Source organism: Corythoichthys intestinalis, chromosome 2 (assembly GCF_030265065.1).
Source record: "Corythoichthys intestinalis isolate RoL2023-P3 chromosome 2, ASM3026506v1, whole genome shotgun sequence".
Lineage (NCBI taxonomy): Eukaryota > Metazoa > Chordata > Actinopteri > Syngnathiformes > Syngnathidae > Corythoichthys > Corythoichthys intestinalis.
In genome coordinates this window covers 15,607,044-15,633,995 of record NC_080396.1, presented here as the reverse complement: position 1 = coordinate 15,633,995, position 26,952 = coordinate 15,607,044, and the positions used below count along the sequence as shown (strand labels likewise).

Below are 26,952 nucleotides of genomic sequence, written 5' to 3'. Positions count from 1 at the left end.
CGGGTACACGCAGGTCCATTGTGGAGGTTCCTTCATGTGGAGACGCTGGCGGCTGTGCCGTTGGCTCGAGCTTTATGGCACAGTGGTTAGCGCCCCTACCTGCCGAGTGGAAGCGGCGCTGACACGCCGGTTACAATGGTGCCGTGACCTGGATCGGCAGCGAAGGTTTTGGGGGGTGAGGGTAAAGGGTACACGCAGGTCCGTTGTGGAGCGTGGAAACCTCCCTGCCGATTCCTTCTTGTGGGGAGGCTGGCGGCTGTGCCGTTGGCTTGAGCTTATGGCACAGTGGTTAAAGTACCTGCCTGTCGTGTGTGCGCGGGTTCGTGTCCCAGCCTAGTTTAGAGGGGTCGGAGTGGAACGCGGGGCGGCGCTGACACACAGGTTACACGGTAACACTTTATTTGACTGCGGCATCATACAACTGTCATAAGATCAAATGAACCACTGTGAAGCTTTGAGCCAATTGGCTGCAAAGCTTCATTCCTTCAAGAAGCTTCATTTGGCCATCACTGCTCCTTTGGGGGAGACAGTCAACCTCTGCTGCCACCTGCTGTAAACACTGTTGTCGTCCAACATGACTCCTAGCATGCTTTGCAGCGCTACAGATGTAAATAACAATGAAAATTAATGTTCTGTGCTAACTATTTCTTCAGTTCCAGTTGTTTCATTAATTGCTAGTTAGGGTATTTGGTAATGGTATTTGACAGTATGGCCATAAAACTGTCATTAGACAATCATAATTATGACATGACACTGTCATGAGTAGAGCTGGGAATCTTTGGGCACCTAACGATTCGATTACGATTACGATTCAGATGGTCCGATTCGATTCTAAAACGATTATTGATGCACCCCCCCCCCCCTTTTTTTTTTTTTTTTTTTTTAATATTTTGTACATTTGTTCCAAAATTGTTCAAAAATACTCTCAGGCTAAACCAAACTACTATTTCAGTATCAAGTTAACATATAGCAGTAAACAAATATACAAAAATAACAGTAAATAAAAAACTCCAGTCCCCATTCTGTATCAGCAGCTTTAAACTACATTCAATTAATTTAATGTTGTGAATCAACCGTTAAAGTTGTTAAAATTGCTCCCGTTAATCCATAATTTCCCTTTTGTCAACTTTCGACATGTGAAAGCTTTAAAACTATTTTAAAGATAAATTCGAGTCAATATTTTACCGATTTAGGAGTATTTTAGATAAAAAGTTAATTAGGTTTGCTTGGAAGGTTCGCTACAACAGCCTTGCAGAGAAGTGTACTGCTTTAAGATGGCGGCCGTTTACTACGTCTGCATCTAGCTTTTTGTAGATGTGCTGCAAACGCTACCGCTACCGTAGTGCATCTAGTCTTATATAAATGATATCTACCGTACCATTATGTGGATGACGTGCTTTTGTAGCAGCTTCAGGTATGTTGTGTTTTTTTTATCTCGTGGCATGAGTTGAGCTAGAGCCGTGAGTTGAGCATTGGCATTACCCGAGGGGCCGGGTAATGAGAAGCATGATGTTTAGCTACTCTCGCTCCGTTGCTCATTGACCGCGCGGCGCGCTGAGTGTGTTGTACTTCCGCTTTACTTGGCATATTTCAATAATCGGAATTTGGATGTTTGTGAATCGTTCTCGAATCTTCCACGGCCGAATCGCGAATAATCTAAGAATCGGAAATTTTGCACACCTCTAGTCATGAGCATATTTGAATGCTTACAACAGATGTCATTTAGTGTTATCTGGCAAATTAGCTCACTTTTGAATGGATGTAAAAGATCCAAGGTGGACATAAATGCGGTTAGTGACATAATTTGCTGGATGACATTTAATCACATCTGTCATGAGCATTCAGTAATGCCGACGATACTGTGTCTTGTGACGGCGCTGTCAAATATTGTATTACCTCTTAACCCAAATAAATCAACAAATAAGCCGCACTGGACTATAAGCCGCAGGATTCAACATAAAGGAAAAAAGTAGTGTCTTATAGTCTGAAAATTATGGTAGCTGTTTTTGTGGGAGCGTGTTTGAACAATTTAAGAGGATTGTTAAAAAAAAAAAAAAAAAAAAAAAGCTACCTGGTTTTTCCTATGCAAGTTAGCCAATTGTTCTTTTGTTGTACATAGATCGTCATTTATTTAATTCTTAATACCGTTTGAGGCTAAGCGCAGGTATTTTAAATTATTTTTAAATGAAAAGTGCAATCCTGCATAATTTGAACACTCAGAAATGTTATTTTGTGTTCGCATTTAATGCTCTTTTAAAAGTGAAATTTTAGCAAGCTATTGTTTTATATCTCCTAAAAAATTTTCTGCAACGCATTAAATGTTCCTAATCTGATTACTCGATTATTCGAACTAACAGTTGATAGATTAATCGACTACTAAAATAATCGATAGCTGCAGCCCTAGTGTAAAGTATTTTTATAATGTAACTAGGGACAGTTTATTTAAGAGAAGAACCAATTTCATGTTTGGTGTAACTGCAAAAAATAAAAAATAAAAAAAAATTCTTACTCACTTACACTACCGTTCAAAAGTTTGGGGTCACTTAGAAATTTCCTCCTTTTTTAAATAAAAGCACAGTTTTTTCAATGGAAATAACATTAAACTAATAAGAAAAACACTATACCTTATTAATGTGGTAAATGACTATTCTAGCTTGAAACGTCCGGTTTTAATGCAATATCCACGTAGTTTTGTAACGAGGCCCATTTACAGCATACATCACTCCAGTGTTCTAATAGTAAATTGTGCTTGTTAGTTGCCATAGAAGGATAATAGATGATTAGAAAACCTTGTGCAATTATGTTGGCATAGCTAAAATCAGTTTAGGTGGTTAGAGAAGCTATAAAACTGATCTTCCTTTGAGCTAGTTGGGTATCTGGAGCATCACTTTTGTGGGTTTGATTAAACTCTCAAAATGGCCAGAAAAAGACAACTTTCACGTGAAACTTGACAATCTTTTCTTGGAAATGCAGGCTATTCCTTAAGAGAAATTGCCAAGGAATTGAAGATTTCCTATAACGCTGTGTACCACTCCATTCAGAGAGCAGCACAAACAAGATCTAACCAGAGTAGAAAGAGAATCGGGAGGCCCCGCTGCAAAACCGAGCAAAAAGACAAGTACATAAGAGTCTCTAGTTTGAGAAGTGGATGCGTCACAGGTCCTCATCTAGCAGCTTCATTCATTCAAACGCCAGTGTCAATGTCGACTGTGACGAGACTACTCCGGGATGCTGGCTTTCAGGGCAGCATGGCAAAAAAAAAAAAAACATATCTGAGATTAAACGATTGATATTGGCAAAAGAACACAAACATTGGACAGAGAAAGAATGGAAAAAACTGTTATGGACAGACAAATCAAAGTTTGAGGTGTTTGGACTTTTGATCAAAAAGAACAACATTTGTGAGACACAAAACAACTGAAAAGATGCTGGAAGAGTGCCTGGTGTCATCTGTTAACAATGGTGAAGGTAATGTGATGGTCTAGAGTTGCTTTGGTGCAGGTAAAGTGGGAGATATGTACAAGACCAACAGAATTTTAAAAAAAAAAGAATTTAAAAAAAAAGAAGGCTATCACTCCATTTTGCAATGCAATGCCATACCCTGTGGACAACGCTTGATTAGAGTCCATTTCATCCTACAACATGACAATGACCCAAAGCACACCTCCAAAATATGCAAGAACTATTTAGGAAAGAAGCAGACAGCTGGTATTATATCTGTAATGGAGTGGCCACAGTCAACAGATCTCAAACTCATTGAGGTGTTGTGGGAGCAGCTTGACCATATGGTACGCAAGAAGTCCCATCAAGCAAATCCAACTTGTGGGAGGTGCTTCTGGATGTGTGGAGTGAAGTTTCTCCAGATTCCCTCAACAAATTAACAGCTAGGATGCCATAAGTCTGCAAAGCTGTAATTGTTGCTAAGCGAGCATTATTTGATGAAAGCAAAGTTTGAAGAAGAAAATGATTATTTCAAATAAAAATCCTTATTTCTAACTTTGTCAACGTCTTGACTATATTTTGTATTTATTTTTCCAACTCATTTGAAAAATAAAAGTGTGATTTTTTTTTTTCCCACAATATTTTTATTGATTTTCAAACTAATAATTCACACCATCAAAACAATACCATAAAGACCACACCGAGAACATACCCCCCCCAAAAAACACAAACAAAAAAAAAAGTTGTTCCTCTCCTATAATTAAGCTCCAGCTTCACCCCATTTATCCTCCATAAACACAAAATCACAGTCCCTAATATGATATTGTAAGCCTCAAGACAATTTCATCTTTTTGACAGAATTCATAAAAGGTGTCCACAAGTCCTCAAAAAGCTGTTGTTTTCCCTTCAATATGTATGTCATGCGTTCTAGAGGTATAACTGACAACATCTGACTGATCCATTGTTTGGCAGAAGGTCCACGATCCGATTTCCATACTAATGCAATGCATTTCTTTGCCATTATTAAACCAAAATTGATAAGTGTCCGTTCATGTTTGTTGTAATTGTGTTCTTCTGGAAACAATCCCAACAGAAAAAACTTTGGTCCAAATGGAATGTCTTTTAAAATCATTCCCTCCAACGTACTTCTTACTTCATCCCAAAATTTCTTAACTTTTCCACATTGCCATACACAGTGATACAGGGTACCTTTTTCTCCTGTACATTTAAAGCAGGTATCAGGAATATTTTTTATTATATATGTTAAGTTCTGCTGGTGTTATGTATGTTCTCATTATCCACTTGTATTGAATAAGTCTCAACCGTGCGTTCATGCATATGGTTTGAGCATTTACACACAGTTTAGCCCATTCCCTTTCTGTTATGCCCATATCCAAGTTATGAATCCATGCCCTCATTTTGTCCTTTGAATTTTCAGGAGAATTACACATTAGAATTTTGTACAAACTCGAGATAGCCCCTCTCCTAAGAATATCTTTAGTCATCAAATCCTCTAAAAAAGTGAGAGGAGGTTTAAGGAGATCAAGACTGTGATTTGTTTGAATAAAACTCCTAAGTTGCAAATACTTAAAAAAATGCTTTCCGTCAAGTCCGAATTTCAGTCTTAATTGCTCGAAGGACATCATAACGTTTGTGTCAGAAATATAGAAATCATTAATCGTTTTAAGTCCCTTTGAGTGCCACAACTTAAATATAGCGTCCGCCCTCCCTGGAAGAAAGTGTGATTTTTGAAGGAAAACTCAAAATTGTCTGAGTGACCCCAAACTTTCAAACGGTAGTGTAAGTTTTAATTCCTTAATCATTTAAGGAAAAATGGTTTGTTATAGGGCTGTCAAACAATTAGAATTTTTAATCGCGTTAATCACAGCTTAAAAATTAATTAATCGGAATGAATCGCAATTCAAATCATCTCTAAAATATGCCATATTTTTCTGTAAATTGTTGGAATGGAAAGGTATGACACAATACATATATAATATATACATTTATACATATATAATGTATACATTCAACATACTGTACGTAAGTACTGTATTTGTTTATTAGAACAATAAATCCACAAGATGGCATTAACATTATTAACATCCTTTCTGTTAAAGGGATCCACATATAGAAAGACTTGTGGTTCTTAAAAGATAAATGTTAGTACAAGTTATCGTAATTTTATATTAAAACCCCTCTTAATGTTTTCGTTATAATAAAATTTGTAAAATTTTCAATCAAAAAATAAACTAATAGCTCGCCGTTGTTGACGTCGCCGAGCTGGACATCAGATGAGCTTCCTGTCGGTCTTCCACAGTGTCTTTTCCATAGCTACTTTGATTGGGAATGCCAGTTCTCTTTGCATTTGGCGCTTTTCTTTTTTGTGAACACTATTTTTTTCAAGAGATATGAATATAATTTTTGTTGTGCTTTCACTAAATGATACTGTAGCGACTTAACTGTTCTGCCCAAATGCATGATGGGAAGTTGGGCAACCATGACTGTCAGTGATGGCTGCAAATTGTATATGTTCTGCGTTGTGTTCAATAAAGCGTGTTGAGAAAAAAAATCATCCGTCATTCTTTCCCACGTCGCTCGCCACAACAGTTTGTTGTGAAAGAGTTGCCAAAGCTTATGCCAATAAACGACGTGGTCCAATGAACGCCTGTTTCCACTCGCACGTCTCTGCCTCTTAGCTCTCAAAGGGCAAAAAACGACTTCATTGTAAATTGTGGCAATGCATGAGCAGCTCAGTCGGCGCATGCGTTTAATGCATCAAATATTTTAACGTGATTAATTAAAAAATTTAATTACCGCCCGTTAACGCGGTAAATTTGACAGCACTAGTTTGTTAATACAAATTATTAGCTTGTGACTGTTTTTGGTTTGTTTTCAAAATGGCGCGGCATGCTTAATTACTGTAAATGCATGTATCATAAATTCCCATACCTGAATTACACTGAGCAAAGAACAGAATGTAGAATAACAAATGCAGAAGGTTATTTGCCATATCTCAGAGATTGCCGTTATGGACACAGCAATGAAAAGTATGAAATGGAGAATATTTGCACCCTCTAAAAATAACTGCCCAATTAATTTTTCATTGAAATTTTTAAAATTGTAATTTTTGTTTGTAATATGTTTCTTGAAAAGTCTGGAGAGAAAAAATGGTCTTAGGTGACGATTTCAAGAAGGCGTCAGATACGATTTGCGATACAAAGCTCACGATAACGATGATCTGACAATATGGGGATACAACGACTATCGATACATTGGTCAGGAAATCATTCTAGGATATTCTACAAGCAACTAATAAACAGAAAAACACAATTTTCATCCTTCGGCTGTGTGTTTATCCTTAGTAGACATCCAATCCATTTGAACTGGGAGGGTGGCTGCTCCCACTTCAAACAGATTGAACGTCTATGGCCGTCAGTGGCAGCCAATGCCAGGCAATGAGGTAATTTTGGGCCATTTAAGGTCATTTACCTGTTGATTTTCAGTTACTTCCTTTTGATTTTGGTGTATTTTATGGGTCACTTCCTGTTTATTTTGAGGTACAGAACAGGAAGTGACCTGGGAATCACCCAAATAAATAGGCAGTGACTCAAACTCAACAGGAAATGACCTGTAAATGCCCTAAAATTAACAGCAAGTGACCTTTAAATTGCCCGAAAATACCCCTAGACACTACTATGGTGGAAGATTTTGGTAGCAACTTGTTGGTTCATTTTAATTATTTTTTATTTAGACATTGACACCTTTTTAAAACAATATCTCAATTCTTGGCAGGAGCATATCGATAACCTTTTGGGATACAAAGTATAACAATATATCACCATTTCGATATTTTGTCACACCCCTAATTGGGACAGTATAAAGACTGTTTAGAGAAATCACATCTTGAATTTTTGACATGCTTCTTTTAATGATGGCAAGAAAAGCTACCTATTTTAACTACTGCGTGATTGACCATTGCACTGATTGTAGTAATGTTCTTTCTACAGGACGTCAACACGACCAGAAGTAGCTAGCGTTCAGCCTATAGATGAAGAGGTTGGTCGAGGCTGCTCAAGGAGAGCAGTTCTTCAAGCCCTCTCTACTCAGGCCTCCAGATTGACCAGCATCATTCTAGCTGAAGATGTTGGTAAATATCAATAGAAAAATTCAAATTATTTGTGCTCTACTCGGCAAAGAAAATATACACTATCATCAAATTATTCTTGAATTGCACAATGCACCCATTCTTCCCTCTTTACGATTGTGAAATTGTTTGCTTTTTCTTCCAGTCAGAATCAGAAGTATTGTAATAGTGTAATGACTGACTCGTGCACGCACTTCAGTTTCAAAAGTGTTTTTGAAAAACATATCTTTTTCTTGATCAAATTACAGCAACACTGTATACAGTAGGTGATACATTTAAACTTATGTGCCTTTATTGTAGAGCTTTGTATCTAAAGTGTGTTTCCCTCCTTCTTTCACAGTGACTGGACAGGTACTTCGCTGTGATGCAATTGTCGACGTGATCTTTGGTGTCACCATTGTGTCCACCACCAGAGAGCTGCACCTGGAGGATTCACCCCTTGCACTTGAAATTAATGCACTGGATTCTGAAGGTGCATATGAGATAAGATGACTCTCATTAGAGCCGGCTAGTGCTTTGTTAAATACTTCCCTAATCAAGCTAATTAGCACTTCCAGCCTGGCCTTAATCAACATTTATATACAATTTTCATCTGTGTGTTCATGAAACTCATAATTGCTTATTTGGTGCTGTAATGATTTATCAAAACAATGTTGGATCCCTTCTGGTGCTTTTGACCTGGAAAAAAAAAATAACCTAAATGACTTGTGGCTACAGTCTGATGCTTTCTGATTAAGGCTGTAGCGCATCACATTTTATGCTTAGTTGACTTTGGCCTTTGTATTCATTAAATTGAGACTATAAGAATGTAGGAGACCCTGTTAGAATATTTCTATTGGTTTCAAAAGAGGCATTTGAGCCGCTAGGAGCTTTCAGGTTGATGTGCTCAACATCCATTATGTTGAGCCATATGTTGATTCAAGCAACGAATGTATGCAAATATCCTCAATTATAACTGGTTCTAACTGATGCAACTTGTTTAAAATTCAGGCCATGTCTACACCAAGCAGAGTTTAAAAAAAAAAAACAAAAAAAAACAAAAAACGAGGATCCTGCTCTAATGCATCCGGAAAAAATAACTATGTCTACACCAGCACGTTTGTAGAAAAAAAAGATTCCGCAGCCAACCGCATTCATTCGTTTTTTTAAGTACATTCATAACAATGCGTGAAAAATAATTGTCCATAATACCCTTATCCTTCGCATGTGTTCTTCAATATGAAGCACCGCAAGAGTTTGTAAATAAATGGAAGCTAAAAGCACCTGTCTAATAACTAGATATAAACCCAGTGCGAAGGTATCCGTGTTTACTCCAAGTGTAAACATTGGTCTCATATGTGACGTATGAACATAGTTTGTCGCAGTCAGTGACGTTTGCACAATTAATTCTTTGGTTATCAGTGTCCACATGATAGCGTTACAAACGGAGAATTCACACATCTTCACTTTGGATGGAGTTTTTAAGAAACCTCGCTTTCAATGCCAAAAATGTGTATGTGTGTGTGGATGATAGGCCAAACCGTGGAAAAAGTTTTTTTTGCCAAATACCCTGCTACGTGTAGACATGGCCTCAAACACTTGTTTGAGAATAAGATAAAGTCAAGCCTGACTTATGCATTTTTGTTTCATTCACAGGAAACACCTTCAGCACTCTTGCAGGTCTGGTTTTTGACTGGAGTTTAGTGAAAGATGTGGATGTAAATGGATTCCCTGATTCGTATAATTCATTACGGTAGGTAGGGCTGGGCGATATGGCCTTAAGCACGTATCACGGTAAAATGAGCAGATTTACCTCGATAACGATAGATGACGATAAATTCGCCCAAGCGGACTGTTATATAATTTGAAAATCTGAATCGATGCATGAAATACAGATTAACCGTTGCTCGTTGATTTATTTACCAGCTTTCAATTTAATATATTTAACAATTGTACATGCAGTCTAAATGCATATAAAGTACATAAACATTTACTGTAAACAATAAGAATTCAAGTATGAACGTTTATAACAGCTTGTATGGCTTGAACAATGTACATTGTCAAAATCAATATGCCTGTGCAAACACGTCATTGTAACACAAATGACTTACAGCTTGAACAGTCCACTTCAAAAAGACAACTTGATATTAATGACTGCTGTGAAATAATTACTCAACACAAGTGTTTACTGCAAGGTTTCAGGTTTTTTTTCCCCAGTGCATTTTTTAATACATGCACGCACACATTAAAGCTATGTTGATCTTCTGCAAATGAAACATTTAAGATTCTATGATGGCACTAATGACACAGAATTAAGCACATACAGAAAAATAGCTGGGGCTAAACAGTCATAAGTTTCACTTTTGGATTGTACTTTATGCTGAATGCTTTACCATCACAAAAGCTATCAGAGAAATCACACACAGACAGAGATATAAAATAACGCGACATACTAATTGCTAGATGCATTCCGTGCCCAATCCACAGATTAATTTCAGCCGTTTCGACAAGGTTAGAGCCGCTATCCGACTCCATCACGTTCATTTGTTGCGTTAACGGCTAGCGTTAGCAGCTTGTGTTAGCCTGTGGCCTGGCTACCCGTAGAAAGCACTGAAAGCACCCTCTCTAGAAATCGTGAGAACAAGGGAGGACAGCGGGTGAAAGCCCGTCTGGATGCCGCCAAGTGTCTACTTAATGTCGGGTGAAAGTTTTGCGAACCTCCCTTAAGTCACACTCCATCACGTTAGCTTGTAGCGTTAGCCGCTAGCGTTAGCCTACTGGGCTTTGTTTGTTTGGCTTCCTGATAACCTCGTGACTCCATACGTAAGCACACCGACTGCTTTCTTAAAGGGGAATGAGCATAGCCGAACAACACAGCGTCAAAGCGGGATGAAAAGACTATATTTTCTTGTTTTTTTAAATTACCGAATTTTGCGGATTAATTATGTGGAGAGCAGCGGTTATTACTATGTATTTTTATATGGTATTACAGTGACCCCTCGCTACTTCGTGCCCTCAGTCCATCACAGATTTTTTTTTTTCAATAAAAAAAAATACAGTATTTTACAGAGATGCCCCGAACCGATCACGTACAGCTTCTCACCTCTCCCTCCTGCTGCTTTTCTTGCTCACCAAGCAGCTGCTTGTTAAAGTTAACGATGAGTGACAGCTCCGAAGCATTGATCTTACCAGAGGAGCTTGGGAGCACCCACCTTGAAAGTAGAGGTGCGACGGATAATTGACAACTAATCTATTAGCAAATTAATTACAACTATTTTGAACAATTAATTGTTTCGGACCTTCTTCACCTTGAACTTGTCTCAATTCTTGAAATTATAACAAATATAACTTCTCAGTTGTAAATGTTATCAGATTTCTTCATTACATTTTTGTTACGTCAAAGTAGGAGATGAACAAAAATTCACATTTTTGCCAATTTTCAGACATCTTGCTGTCCAAACTAGTTTCTACAGGCTGCAACAACTAATTAATTAAATCTGATAATAAATTATTCCCGAACGAATTTGATAATTGATACAGTTGTAGACTACAGTTAGGTCAGGAAGCTGTAATAAAGTATTTTTTTAAAGAAATAGTCATCCATTTTATCTTCCTTGTTACTTAGAACATGCCTAAAACAACTTCAAGGTCAATTGTGAGGGTAATTGAAAAAAGTGATTTTTTTTTTTTTCTGATTAAGTGATTAACCATTAAATTAATCGTCAGATTAATCGATTATGAAAATAATCGTTAATTGCAGCTCTACTTGAAAGGCACCAAATGTATGAGCTCGTTGAGCTTATTAAACATTAGTGGTAGAGTGCTGTGGTGTCTCATTATGTGTGCGTGAGGGCTGCAGCTATCGATTATTTTAGTAGTCGATTAATCGATGAACTAGTTAGTTCGAATAATCGAGTAATCTGATAAGGAACATGAAAAATTAAAATACCTCAGCTGAGCCTCAAACGAGTTAATTTTTAAAAAAAAAATGAGGATCTATGTACAACAAAATAACAATTGGCTAACTTACATAGCAAAAATCCGCTAGCTTAAATGCTATAAAATGCTAACTTTTTTTTTTCTATACAATGCTCTTAACAAATGGTTCAGACACATATTCCCGCAAAAAAGTGGCTAAATATACCTGTAAACTAAAATATGAATGCATTAAAGCACATTAGCTCAAACAAAAACTTAGTTTACGTTGGTCTTAACAGGGAGCAGATGGATTCAGCCATGTGAAATGAGGCAGACCAGAGGGCAGTAATCCACCCTAATCAATAAAATGAAATGCAAACACTTTCAAAATAAACAATTACAACGCCACTTTAATTAAACGAATACTCGAAGCAACACAATTTAATTTGAATATTTTTTTCTAATTGAATACTCGAGTTGTTCAATTAATCGTTGCAGCACTAGTGTGCGTGTAAGTGAGCAGCATGAGCGAATTTGAGTGGACTCACTCAGTGACACATTTAATAAAGACACATTTTGCTATGTTATCCTTGTTTAAAAATAATTCGGTGGGACAGTAACATGTTTAAAACTTTAAAAAAAAGAAAAAAAAAAATCCTAAATACACTTCTTGGTGCTACTTGGACACATCATCAGGAATGAACCGGAGGTCATAGGGTGTTTTGGGTCTTTGATCATCAGTCACCCTCGCTTTGGCGACCCAGCTTTTAGAAATAATTCGTTGGGACAATAAAATGTTTAAAACTTTTTTTAATTCAAATTATACTTGGGGGGAAAAAAAAGATAAACGTATTATATGTATATTTCCATTGCAGAATCTGAATAACAACATTGAACACCCCATTTATTTATTTTTTATGTAAATCCGCCTCTACTTTGTGGATTTTGGTTTACACCGGAGCCCGCCCGTTAACTGCGAATAACTGAGTAATAATAGTAATAATGAGTACTTTTTTTCAATGGGAAAAATTGAGGTATTTATTGCAGTGAGACTGCAATAGATGGTCTTTTTCCATTTCAAAGCAGAAAGTGGATTTCAAATACAAGTACTTTAAGATGACAATGTGGTCATGGAACAAACTCTTATCTCATAGCACCATCAAAGCCTTGAATTTGACCTTTTGCATCTATGAGTAAAATGCAAAGTACCTAAAATTAACATTGCCCTGTCTTCTGTCTTAAAGGTTTCTGAAGTTTTCTGAATCCACATACACACCTCCTGGATACATATCTGAAATGGAGCGTGTTGGCAAACAAGGCAATATCATTTTGGTGTCAGGCCTGAAAACAGGACATGCTACAATAAAGGCCAAAATCCAAGAATCACTGTATCACGTAAGTTGGAAATACTTTCCCAGCACAAATATTCAAATTGCCTGACTGTGAGACAGCCTCCAGGATTTCCTGGTCTTAGAAGATGAGTAGAATTTAAATTGTGGCTTCTGTGTGACCGCAAACCTCCACTGATGTACGGATCTAAAAATAGCAGGATGGCATAATCATTTATCCTTACCTGAATTGTAATTTCAGAAGTTCATAGCTGCTATAAAACAATCATAAAAGTTAACTAGAAGTTAAGAGTTTTTTCTTTTCAATAAGATTGGGAAAAGATGTCATTAAATGTGAGAAATAGTAAAACATTGATTGTGTGAGAATGCATGCCTTTTTGGGAGAAGTAGTGGTATTTATCAATGACATTCATTTTTATAGGCTCAAATTAAGTACATCGTTTTGATTTGCCTGCTTCAGGGTCAAATAGTGGTAGTGACATTCATTTTTCCTTCAGCAAAGGAATGAAGGAAACATTTAGGAGAAAAAAAAACATTTAGGAGAAAAAAAACATTTCCTGGTGTGTTCATAAGAGTTCTTACAATATTCAGCTAAAGTACAAGAAATTACAGTGTACTTCACATCCACTTAGGCTACGTCTACACTAGGACTGGATAACGGCCTTCAATTTATTATACTATGCGGCATGTCGGCGACACTATTACCCCTTTCCCACTGGCCATGTCAACCCACTAACAATCGGCTTTTGGTGGCAGTGGGAAAGGTGCAGCGACCCGCCTCGACCCGTGTCAGTCAACCCGCCAAGCGACCCGCGTTAAAATCACCTCGGCTCTGATCGTCATGCAGTGTGAAAGCAAAACCCCGGGTCAACAGTCAACACCCTAATCTATGTGATGGCGTAGGCTCTTACGTGATGTGTCATAATAACGTGCCAGTCGCCTCGCATTTAACACTCCCCACAACCGTAGTTACGTCGATGCTCACAACAAAGCTAGTAGAATAAGAATTCACGTCGCCTACGTTGCCTCAGCACAAGCAGAGTGTTGATCCTTTGCTGCATTTCGACCATTTTGAGTGCAGTTAAAGCATGCAAACAGAGAACACAAACGGAAAGGAGGCTTCCATTTTGCTCTGCATTGTTTACTTCCTTGAACTGAATGAATTCGGTCGTATTTGTCGACGCGCATCTTAGCGTGGTGACGTCACGTAACCTTACACACGGCTGAGGAGGGTTGGGGGGGTTAGACGGGTGTAAAAAAAAAAGACACGGCTTGTTTTTTTGTCAATGGGAAAGGTGCCAAATGCCAATTGCTAGTGGGTTGCATCGGCTTGGAAAAACGCGCGTTGACCCACTAGTTTCAGTGGGAAAGGGGCATAATATACATCTTGTCTGGATATTTTATTACACGGGCTATAGAGCTAGGTAATTTTTTTAAACGGCAGATACCCGGTGTCGTGTAGCTGCTGGCTACCCGTGTAAAATCAGAGCCGACGGAAGTGACGTCATGGAGCGTGCCATCGCCATTTTTTGTGTGGCATTACAGCATCGTAAACAACGGAGGTGAATGAACGCGACTTTCTTGCTCTTCTATTACAACTGAAAGATCGTGTAGCTTTGACGCTTGAATATGTCTGCAGAAGACATAGAACAAAGGCGAAAAATTGTAAGCTTCCGGTTCAGAGTTGACCCTCGTGGACGATGACGTCACACACGAGGCTGCTCTTTTTTGCGCAGGCTAGCATCCCTTGCAGTAGCGTGGCGTTTCTGAATGCACCTTAATAGGCATGTGCTGGTATGAAATTCTGACTGTATGATAACCTTAAGACAAAATATCAGTTTCACGGCATTGTAATTACAGCTTTAAAATGTGTTACTTTCAGATATCTGAGTTTAAAAAAAAACTTTTTTCCATTGAACAAGATTTTTATTTTTCAAAACATATTAGCAAATTGGAACACAAGTATAATGTTAAAATAAATAAATAAAAATAACAAAATATTATAAAACAAATGGCCCTTTAGATGAGCCCTAACCCGCAGCCACAGCTCAACATTATTGCCATCAGAACAAAAATAATTGAATTATTTTCCATAAAACGTGTGTATGACTCATTATGTTTACATTCTACACACAGTCTCTTTCTCAATACAGACAGTTGGCAGAAAAAAAAAGCCAACATTTTTGGATAAATATGAACTCATTAGAAGGTACTGCCTCCGCAGCAGCCACCCTCCGCAAACATGTTTTACATGTCGGTTGGCCCTCCTCCTCGAAGCTGAGTAACTTTTCTGTTACCGAAGTATTCCCATACCAGCGATTTCGTTTTCTTCGATGGCGTTTCACCTCCTCCAGCCATCGTGTAGCACAGCTGACTTGCTGACACTGAGCAACAACCAGTGGCGGTGGGTTTAGCCTTGCAGCTGCAAGCAAGGGGTTTCTTCATGCATTTTTGGGGCATAAAAATAGCTAATACCTTAGGGATGGTTTGACAGAAAATGTTTGCGGTTTTGAAACGTTTGACGTTTTCATATCACGCTATATTTTCAAACCGGTATCAGGCATATGTCTACACATTAAACATAGTGCGGGCAGGTATAAAATATTTCCTGAATTAAAAAGCAACAACAAAAAAAAAAAAATCCGTCCTAGTGTAGATGTAGCCTTATACTGTTCATGCAAATGCCGAGTACAACATATATTAACATAGTGACGAGAGGCGTGCGAAATTTCCGATTCTTAGATTATTTGCGATTCGGGCGTAGGAGATTCGAGAACGATTCACAAATATCCAAATTCCGATTAGTGAATTAAACTAGGTAAAGCGGAAGTAAAACACAGTCAGCGCGGTCTTTGGGACGCAATGAGGAACGGCTGACAGCCGCTACAAACAACGCTCAGTTGCTAGTTGCTACAAACATACGGCTACAGTAGATATCATAGATATGTAGAACTAGATGCAAAATGGCAGATGACATCGGTGTTAGAACATGTATTATTGAACAGAGATGTGAAATGACAGACTTTCCGGCGTAAGTAAACAGCCGCCATCTTAAAGCAGTAGACCTCTCTAGAAGGCTCTGTTGTAGTGAACCTAATGAACTTTTTATCTAAAATACTCCTAAATCGGTAGAATCTTGTCTTGAATCTATCTTTAAATGATGAAATAGTGTTAAAACTTTGACAAAAGTAGACAGAAGGGAAATTATGGAATAACGGGAGCAATTTTAACAACTGTAACAGTTGATTCACAACATTAAATTAATTGAATGTAGTTTAAAGCTGCTGATACAGAATGGGGACTGGAGTTTTTTATTTATTGTTATTTTTAGGGTTGTTCCGATCCCGATCGTTTTGAGTATCTGTCGATCCCGATATTTCCCGATCTGATTGCTTTTTTTTGCTTCCGATTCAATTCCAATCATTCCCGATAATTTTTCCCGATCATATACATTTTGGCAATGCATTAAGAAAAAAATGAATAAAACTCGGACGAATATATACACTCAACATACAGTACATAAGTACTGTATTTGTTTATTATGACAATAAATCCTCAAGCTGGCATTTACATTATTAACATTCTTTCTGTGAGAGGGATCCACGGAGAGAAAGACTTGTAATTCTTAAAGGATAAATGTGACTTTGTATATTGTGACTAAATATTGCCATCTATTGTATTTGTTGAGCTTTCAGTAAATGATACTGCTGCCACTTAACTTCTGCCCAAATGCATGATGGGAAGTGCAACCATGACTGTGTGTAGTGCTACCAGTTGATCTATCTTCTCTGTGTTGGGAAATAACATCGGGTGTTAAGAAAAAGATCAACTTACTACCTTTCTTCCCCACATTGTTTCCCACGATATTTCTAATTGTTGAGAGAGGGATTGTAAGGCTTTTGCCAATTTGGCCTTAAGGCTTCAAAGGCTGCCAAAATTCTCTCTATTCATTTTACGTTGCCTTTTAACTCTATGAATACGTAAAATGGTGCCATTATAGATTGAACGCGACAATGCGTGAGTGGGTAGTGCAACGCATGCGTTAATTGCGTTAAATATTTAAATGTTATTACCGCCATTAACTCGATAAATTTGATAGCCCTACTTTAAGCCAAAACTAAAGACTGGATGAGTGTAAGACATTTTGTCTCTAACGTTACATACAATTAGAAAACGATTTAATTAAAATATATGTATGTTAAAAAAAAAGGCATGCCCGATATTTTTTTGCCGGTTCCGATATTTTGAAAATGACGTGATCGGGCCCGATCGAGTTATTTTTGTATATTTTTTTACTGTTGTATGTCAACTTGATACTGAAATAGTAGTTTGGTTTAGCCTGAGAGGATTTTTGAACTAATTTACAAAACATTAAAAATAAATAAATAAATAAATAAAAAAGGAGGGGGGTGCATCAATAATCATTTTATAATTGAATCAGAGCCTCTGAATCGTAATCGAATCGTTAGGTGCCCAAAGATTCCCAGCTCTAATAATGACAGACTTATGATATTGTGACTTACATTTCACATTAGTTAGATGTTAGTTGGAAAAACTTCAAGGAAAAAAAAACAAAAAACATTTTAAATATCAGCAACTTTGCTGGTCTCACAGGCACCAGTCAAGGAAAAATGTACTCTGCCTGGAGTTAGATTTTCAGGACAGATTGCCCCATTTGGGCAGTCTGGAGCCCTGGCTTGTAAGGTGGACCTATCCTATTTGTTTTGCTTCTGGAAATAAAGCAGTTACTTTACTGTGATATCTGCTACAGGGAGTTGATGCAGCTGAGGTGAAACTGCTGATTTTAGAGAACATCTTGCTGAGCCCTGCTCATGATGTCTACCTGTTGGCTGGAACGTCAATCCGATACCAAGTCCTAAAGATAAGACAGGGCTCAATAACTGGTAAGACTGTTGAGTGGAGCTTCCTTTTGAATGTCAGGTAAAATTCTTAACAGTTTTTAGTTACTTTTGCCCCATCTTTTTCAAGAGCTTTCAATGCCATGTGATCATTACGAGCTGCATCTTCAAAACGGCGTGGTTGACCCAAACGGAGATCCAGACGTTGCTGTCGCACGTCTGGATCAAAGAACCTCCAAAGTTACAGCTATTCAACTGGGACACATCAATGTCGTGCTCGACCATAAAAGTATCCTTGTACAACGCTCTAGCCGGCACTCTGTTTGAATCTTAATAATGCCCTGGACTATAGACGGCCCGTTCGGTTTAGTCTCACTTGTGTTATTGCAATGCACCTGATTAAGCTTTTTCGGCTATCACACTAGTAGACTGAGATAGCTTCTAGCAGAGTAATAAAAGTGTGTAGGGGGTCCAAAATAAATTACGTATTGAACTGTGCAGCCGGGAAGTGATGGGGGGGGGGTGTCATTGGATGCTGGAGCACGTACCCCTTTTCCCCTTGATACCCGCAGTGCCCTTTTGTCAATTTGTTTTGTCTTTTTTGTGCTATGGACTCTCTGTGTGATTCCTGAATAAAGCTCAAATAATATAATAATAATAACATGCCAATGCTTTAGAATTAAAGCAATGCATCATGAAATCTTTATTCTTTTCAAATAACGATATAGAGTATATTAAGGTAAGGGGTTTCAAACATTTCATGTACCATAGTCCATTTTTAATTGCCTGCTTCTCTGAAGGTTTTGGACATACTTGCTCCAAGTACAGCATCTGTTATAATTTTCCTTACCGATATTATTTAGGTCTTCGAATGCAAGGAGTGTTTCGCCTTCCCAACAGCACTCTCTTTGTGGTGGAAGCTGGCTACCTAGGTTGGTTCAGGCACTCCCGTTTACATTTTACAAAGATATATACTGTATTTTTCAATTTATTTGAATGAATTTACTTATTTTTAAACCTTGGTATTTGGTTTAGGTTTTAAAATTCACCCAGGAGACAGTTGGGTTCTGGAAACGGGCCGAGAATATGATATCCTGATTGAAGTATTTGATAAATCTGGCCGCAAACTTTTCCCGTCTGATGTAAGTAAATCTCAGTAGAATGATCATTTTTATCACTGTTGTAGATAAGAATTTCTCAGGAAAAATATGCATTAATAACAGACATACAAAACATTATTTTTGTTGCGAGGGTATAAAATACCTGTAGATGAACATGTCACAAAATGAAAAGTGGTAATAGACTACGTGTAGGGGTGAAAGTGGGCCAGAATGGTCAGGAGCGCAGTTCCGATGTAAGATTCAGGGCCGGAACACTGTTTCGGTATACGGTGCTTTGATTCCAAAAATATGACTGCAACTGTCAAGACGCTATGTATATTAAAAAAAAAAAAAAAAATAATAATAATAATAAATAAATAAAGCCCAGTTGAAAGTGGCACTTTGGGCATGTAGGGGCAAGTGCTCAAGCCCCCTCCATCCTCTGCACGTGCCAGGTAATGAGAGGCTTTGGGGTATATATCAATTTAGAAAATGTGAAGCTCAATGCAAACCACACATAATTTTCTGAAGTATTCAAATTGGTTTAGATAAAACATGATATTTTTTGCCAAATTTTTTGTCAACATCCCGAGTTCACTGTACAATTCACTGCTCCACATTGAAGTCACAGCAGTTATGCATGTCACACTTTGTGTTTTTCCCTTCTGAGAGAGATGCACAAGTTTATTAATTGATACGGTATGATTGTGAAGTGTTTCGCAGCACTCTCCTTTGCCAATTGTGACATAAGCAGGGATGAAAGTGGGCCAGAACGGTCAGGAACGCAGTTCCGGTAAAAGATTCAGAGCCAGAACGCAGTTATAAGATTCAGGGCCGGAATGCTGTTCCGGTAGACGGTGCTTTGATTCCAAAAATATGACGGCAACTGTCAAAACACTACGTAAAAAAAACAACCAAAAAAAAATGCTACACATGCATTTCATCTCCAAGAAGAAAACAATCTACCAACATCAGATTTACATACACAAGTGTTAACAACAAGCATAATAAAGTGCTTGTGTAGCGTAATCGGTTTCCACCGATATTATTTATTTTATTCCACGGACGGCATGGAGGTTTCCCCAGCTGCTGCAGTTATCTGAGTCTGACGATGACTAGTCACGTCAATGTGCGAATGCAGGCAGCAAAGCAAAACGCCTGGACTCATTTATCTGTTCAATTGGCTGACATACTGACATGTGAGAGATAGTTAGCTCTGATTGGTTCAAATGTTCATGTTTTCTGAAACAGCAAAAAAAAAAGGGCAATTCAACAGAAAATGGATCAAATCTTGAAGAGCAAGGAAAAAGTTAAGGAGGCTTCTTTATCATTTTTAATTTTATTTGCTCTGATGGGGAGGTTCAGAACATCTTAGCTGTCAATGTGCATTTGGACTTATATTTGTTCATTTATGTTAGGCTACTTATTTCCTTATGATTTAAAAAAGTCAATGTTTGTGCAATCTTCAAAATATGTTCCAATTCACTCTGCTTAATATAAGTCATTTGTACTTATTTTTCTGAATGTATTGTACTTAAATCTTTAATGTTTAAAAACGAAACAAAAAGTAAGTGTTTACATTATCTTCAATTTGAATTTACGTCCTATTTTCTTAAGTACCGGTAGTTAAAATTGAGATTTGGCATTTAATCTGTGAGGAAATGTGGTAAAATAAAAATTAGGAGATGGAGATTAGGGTTTTAGCTGTTTTTGTTTTATTTTGCAAATCATTGAAAAAATACAATTTTGAATGAAAATCAGTTTTTGTATGTGTTATAGAAATAACTGACCAAAGCAGTTTTGTTTGCATTTAAGTAGTTTTGACCCCCACCCCCAAAAAAATAAAATAAAATAAATAAATAGAATTTCTGGCTGCGTGGCGACCTTCACGTCGGGGAGTTCCGGCAAGAAATCCTGACCACTTTCACCCCTGACTACGTGCAACAGGTCTCACCAGTGATCTGCATATTCGTTGAGGAATACATATTTGAAATTCCAATCCATAAAAGTGTAAGTGGCTGAGTTGCGATGTGCCACTTTGTACGGTCCCCCACGTGCATCGGAAACAAAATGAGGTGATTCGTAGCAGATATATCAGCATAGATCAAATTAATTTCACTCCAGACTGGTTTTATTGACAACTGTTGCGTGGCATCGAAGCATTCAGGTTTTAGTGTCTGTTAAATTTCATTCCTACTAGTGAGATCGTAAGTACGTAATGGATTCGACATGGTGCACGTACCCCTTATGATGGATGCCATCACAAAGGCACATGTGATGAGGGTTTCTATTACATGTACACACAGAGTATTGAAACTCACTGCTTTGCTGTTGCCCTGTCTTCCAATGCTTTCGAAAGCAAAACTGATAATCTTGCTTTTCTTCTTTTTTGGCAGAATATCCGTATTGATTGTGTTTTCCCTATCGAATACTTTAACGTTTTGAGCTCTTCAGTGAATGGAACTCATCATAGAGTCAAAGCTATAAAAGCTGGCCTTAGTGGATTTCATGCTACACTACCCGCTGTTGAGGATGACGTAAGTTCTTTTCCCATCCCTCTCAGGGGCAGCTACATCAAGAACAATGAAAATGACAACAATAAGCAAATACAGTGGTACCTCAACTCAAGATACGAATTTGATTCGTTCCGGACTGACTTTCCTATCACCTAATTCAATCAAAGTGCTACTAAAACACCACATTAAATTTTATAATACGGGTAAAACCAGATTGAAATAAGAGCCAAATACATTTAAATTATTCAATATACCAAACCTAAGTGTTACTACCTGTAATGAAGTAGATAACGGAACATAATGCAAAAAAAAGGAAAATGTGAAACCTTACCTTTTGAGTGAGGTGATATCCGAAAGAGACAGTGATACCAATGCAGCGGACTGTGTGTGGGTGTAGGAACACTGGTCGTGAGACAAAAACGCAAGGAGACTTGTGCTGTTGTGATTGTTGGCCAAGATGTCGAGCCCGCTACAACAACAAAAACACTGTCGCGCTTGTGCACATCATCACACTGTGACACCCGCGTTGACTAGTCATCAACAATAGACCAATAGTAAAGCAGAATCGTGTTACTGAAGCATGATGGGAAAGATCTTATGGCGCGACTTTTAAAATTTTCTGCGAGTAGGAATTACATATCTATTATAGCACTTTTTATCTTTTGTATGCTGAATAATCTTTCTCAATATGTGGAAGCAAGTGGAAAAAGCTTTGAATAAACTTTTCATAAAATGAATATTCCGTTTACCGAAGCTTTCGTATGCAGAGGTACCACTGTATTCCATTTTTCCATGAACAATTTACTTAAAACCCATCATACAATGATTGCAATGATGCATTTTGTATTGTGTGTGTTTGTTTCCGCAGTGTTTAATACTTTCTTCTCAATTGTGGCACATTTTGCTTATTAATCTGAGCATGTTTAAATGATGAGTTTTGGTTTTAAAATAGATCTTGATGAGACATTGTTTGTCATGGCAACAACCAAATAACTTGATATTTCTAAAAATAAAAGTTTAGTCTATCTACCAAATATGAATGGCAAAAGTAACATTTTACAGCAAGGGCATAAGCGGATTTTAAGGGGGGGGGCAGGCCCCCCTGGTTGCCGAAAAGTATCATTGCATGTAATTGACTTTCCTATACATATGTATATATATATGTTGTAAAGCAATAAAACTGCAACAAAAATGAATGAAATGAACAAAAAAAATAATTTTATAATGGGTCGAAATTATTTTTCGAGTACCTTAGACAGTCATTTGCTTTGCATATAATTTTAAAATTATTTATATATTAGAGAGAGAAAAATATTTTTAAAAATGATCTTTTTCTTTGATTCAAACAAATATTTTTTGGGGATTGAATGATTTAGACACAAATGTCCTATTTATAATATGGCCCAAACACAAAAAGGAGTGGTTCAATCAAAGAAAACTTTTTCAATGAAAAATTAAGTATTCAAATGCAAATTTTTCAATCTGAAATATTTTTTCGCATTCAAACACCTTTTTCTATGATTGAACATTTTTTTTTGATTGAAGTGATTTTTCTTTTTGAAAATCTATATTTTTTTGAAGCAACTTATTTTTTGATTGAATAATAAAAAGAAAAATGTCCTTGCCAAAATGTGGCCCAAACACAAATCAGCATTATTTCAATCAAAAAAGTTGCTTCAATCAAAAAAAATTAATCAAAGAAAAATAGCTTTCACATGCATTTCTTTGAGTTTTTTGAGTTTCAAATTTATTTTTGCATTCAAACAATTTTTTTTTTTTTTTTTTTTGGATTGAAGCGATTTTTTTTTTTTTGATTGAATAATAAAGACCCAAATCTACCTCCATATGGCTCTGCCCAGGGGATACAATTTTTGACTGTGGTAACTACATTGGCACGACACTGGCGGGCGTACCAAATTCAATGGATGACGATCTTGGTGAAAAGTATTGCCTAAGCAGCCTGATTTAGAATTCCCCTCAAGAATGATGGGAAACAAAAAAACGCTCATTGTCAACTTATTATATTAAATACTCTTGTAAGTTAATTTTATTGCTGACTCTGCGTTTTGAGGTCATCAACATATTTTGCCCTCCCCCCCCGCCCCCGCCCCAAAAGTCAAACTCCAAGGGTATTAATTTTTGTGGTAACCAATCACCAGTATGCAGATATTTACCATGGTAACCACACATTACAATTCATGTCAATGTTTATTGTATTGGTGGGATCTGTGGGTTTAATAAATTGCTCATGAAAATATTGTGATGTATTCAATTTCTGTGCCCCCTTAAATTTGGTAGATTAGATTGATTCAGTTGTCATTTCCTGTGTCCTTTGTTCTGTTTTTAGAAAGGTGGTGTCCACCCACTCACCATCCCAGTCCACAATGAACAGGATGCTGAAATCTATAACCCTATTGTACTTACTCCTAGTATTCTCACATTCCCATGGCAACCCAAGGTCGGCGCGTATCAATACACTATTAAGGTATAGTTCACTAGTGTGAGCAGGTTGATGCTGAGTTTGGCAATTACCTCCTGTCCTATTCCGTTACATGAATTTTCACTATCAGTGAGAGGTGCCACTCTGTATCTGACATTTTGCTCAATACTTTGGATAGGCAACGGGAGGCAGTGGAAATTTCAGCTGGTCTTCCTCCAAAAATGGTGTGGCCACAGTGACTGTCAAAGGCGTTATGACGACAGCCAGTGACGTTGGTGTCAGCACAATTTTTGCTCATGATATGCGTAACCCACTCCACTTCGGAGAGATGAAGGTATTATGACTGCCAATATTCTCATTATGAGAGAGTTAGTGTTTGACGTGTGAATGCAGCCAGTAATGATTTTCAATGAATGTATTCTATAGGTATATGTTGTTGAACCTGTCGCAATGGACTTTGCTCCCTGTCCAGTGGAGGCACGAGTCGGCGCCACTCTAGACCTACCGCTCAGGATATTTGGACTACTGGAGGATGGGATGGAGCAAGTCATGTTGAGTGACTGCTCCCACTTTGACCTGCAGGTTGATGAGGAAAGTCAAGGCATATTTGAGCAACTTAAAGGCAAGTTTGCAAATGCATTCTGGGGTTCCCAATTGCCTCACTGACACAAAATTTGCAATCAAGTTAAAGTCACTAAGGCCTTGTTCAAGACTGGCAGCCAAAGTCAGATTTTTAGCCCGAACAGATTGAAACTGGACGGCCATTTTGTAGTCTGAACAGTCACAACACACAGAAAGCTGATTTTTGCAAGACTGATCTACTGATGACATATGGAAGGTAGTTTCAAATCAGAAATGGACAAGATGCTTCTCGGTCTGAACAGCTCAGATGGGTTTGACTCTCCGTGATGTCACTCTATGCTGGATGAAACCGTCGTTGCCACATCAACCTACCAGGTGTGTCAATAATGTGGCACAATCTGAACAGGCCCTGATCTGATTTGGACACTTGCTAAAAATAGTGTGAACAGTAAGTCCTAAAAAATCAGATTTGAGGAGGTATTCGATTGGAATTAGATACAATAATCCCTCATTTTTCGCAGTTAAGTCGTGCCTCAAAATGAAACAAGGCATATTTTTTCATTTGTATTTTTTTAGGAATACTTTTTAAAACCCTGCAAATAACTGAAACCGCAAATTTTGAAGGGTGAGTTGGCGAGTGATCTCTGTGTATATGCAGTCTAAAAGATGACTTCATTGAGTTCAGACATTGATCATTCCATTAAGTATAGAATGCCAGTTCAAGTTAAACTGGTCAATATTTTTCCATCAGGATGAGGAACAAGTCCTTAATATTGTTTTCAACTATATAAGAACAATTTATTTTGTATTTTAACATTTTTGTTCAATACTGCATATTGAATACGTCATAATATTTATTGACACCCTCAAATATTGACAAGTCGTTTTTTTTTTCCAGGAGACAAAAAATTAACAATTTGATTATTTTTATGTACTTACAAACAATCATGATTTTACGACACTGTGCGGGTGTGCGCTGGTCCTCATGAGAAATGCAGTCTTTCTGAAGGCAAAACACTACCGCTTTTGTCCACCAGCGTCGCTAAAATCGACCAAAACTGAAAAGATACCTAGTGTTGCTTTAACAAGAGGCAATATTTTCCCGTTGAGGCATGTTCTAACCTGAAAACTGTATGTAGAGATGTTCTTAAGTAGAGTTACCACTCCATTATATTTATATTGGGTATTATATAGTTAAAAAAAACCTTTACCACATTTTCCATTTTAGATGTGCCATTATTAATTGAAAGAAAAGAGCACTTTCATTAATTATGAGTGTGTCTGTTTGAGCAGCTATGCTTATTTGTACTGTTTTATCACTTCCCTGTGTTCCCTTACACTTGTATTCCTATGTTACAGGTCGACTGGCTCCAGGCCAGGGCTACTGCAGTGGAGTGAGAGCCAAAGCCCTGGCACCAGGTTACACCACGCTCTCGGTCAGCTACACACACGGCAATGTTCACCTCAGTGCCAAGATCACTATTGCAGCTTATCTTCCACTGACTGTGAGTCTTAAAAATAATTACCGGTAATGCATTTTCAATGGCCTCAAATCTAATCATTTTCTTGTGGGCAATTTTTGTTCATCAGCAATCTTGACTCTTTCTCCTTGAACGCTGCAAGTCATACACAGGGCATAGAATAGGTGGATCGGAAGCATCGCCCCAAGCTATTGTTTTGACTCTTATTCTAGTCTCAAAGGCCAATTAGCCTTTGTCCTCTGTGGCGGCAAAACCACTCGTGCACACCTGCACATTCATACACACAGTCTGCCCTTACAATCAAGGCAGAAATGGGATGATCAGCAACTGTTCAAATGCGCCACACTTGGGTTTCATCCAGGCTCTATGCATTTTAATTATGCATTATACGCTTGCTCGTCTGATTTATACAAGTACTCCTCTCTACTGCATAGGAATGAGACCAGCTCAAACAGTTGTAGTAGAATACAAAATTCAACAGTATGACATGTTGTGATGAAGTGGCAAATATCCTAATGTGGAAAGTTTCAATACTCAATAGAAATACTCACATATTAATTATTATTTTATATTATACCGAGTTTACACGATACAGTGGTACTTCGACATACGATCGCTTGGACACACGATGTTTTCGACACGCGACATAAAATTTGACTCGCCATTTGCTTCCACATTCGACAAAATGCTCGAAATACGAAACACTTATGACAATGTTGCAATTTCATTGTTTTACCGCAAGATGGACGCACGGCGGATTTTCTTGCTGGAGAAATCAACAGGAGTTCCAACAATGTGAAAGCAGTTGGTGAAAAAAGAAGTGGCTTCCCACTGAAATGAAGATGAAAATGAGAGAAAAATATGAGCGTGGTGCGCGTCCGTGAACTGCTTGACAATACGGCCATAGAGCTCGACAGTCCTCCTCTGAACTTCTTTCGCCACTCTTCATAAGTCAAGTGACAATCATTATGATTGTCACTAGTGTTGCAACGATGAATCGATTAACTCGAATATTCGATTAGAAAAAAGTATTCGAATTAAATTTTGCTGCTTCGAGTATTCGTTTAATTACAGTGGCGTTGTAATGGTTTATTTTGAAAGTGTTCGCATTTCTATTGATTAGGGTGGATACACTGCCCT

At 37.7% G+C, this 26,952-nt stretch overlaps 2 protein-coding genes across 2 annotated transcripts in view; one reads left to right on the top strand and one right to left on the bottom strand.

The window, feature by feature from the left end:
- The window catches only part of fbln2 (fibulin 2), a 153,524-nt gene extending 131,738 nt beyond the window's left edge, over positions 1 to 21,786 (bottom strand). The window contains exon 1 of the mRNA XM_057860635.1: positions 21,641 to 21,786. The gene's annotated coding sequence lies outside the window, so the exon portion shown is untranslated. The remainder of the gene's footprint in view (positions 1 to 21,640) is intronic.
- The window catches only part of nup210 (nucleoporin 210), an 85,511-nt gene that overhangs the window by 4,470 nt on the left and 54,089 nt on the right, over positions 1 to 26,952 (top strand). The window contains exons 2-14 of the mRNA XM_057860611.1: positions 7,452 to 7,591; positions 7,929 to 8,060; positions 9,224 to 9,320; positions 12,730 to 12,880; positions 17,606 to 17,738; positions 17,824 to 17,982; positions 18,557 to 18,625; positions 18,729 to 18,835; positions 21,190 to 21,330; positions 23,657 to 23,794; positions 23,928 to 24,083; positions 24,176 to 24,371; positions 25,691 to 25,836. Coding sequence (XP_057716594.1) covers positions 7,452 to 7,591; positions 7,929 to 8,060; positions 9,224 to 9,320; positions 12,730 to 12,880; positions 17,606 to 17,738; positions 17,824 to 17,982; positions 18,557 to 18,625; positions 18,729 to 18,835; positions 21,190 to 21,330; positions 23,657 to 23,794; positions 23,928 to 24,083; positions 24,176 to 24,371; positions 25,691 to 25,836 — 1,765 coding nt within the window. The remainder of the gene's footprint in view (positions 1 to 7,451; positions 7,592 to 7,928; positions 8,061 to 9,223; positions 9,321 to 12,729; positions 12,881 to 17,605; positions 17,739 to 17,823; positions 17,983 to 18,556; positions 18,626 to 18,728; positions 18,836 to 21,189; positions 21,331 to 23,656; positions 23,795 to 23,927; positions 24,084 to 24,175; positions 24,372 to 25,690; positions 25,837 to 26,952) is intronic.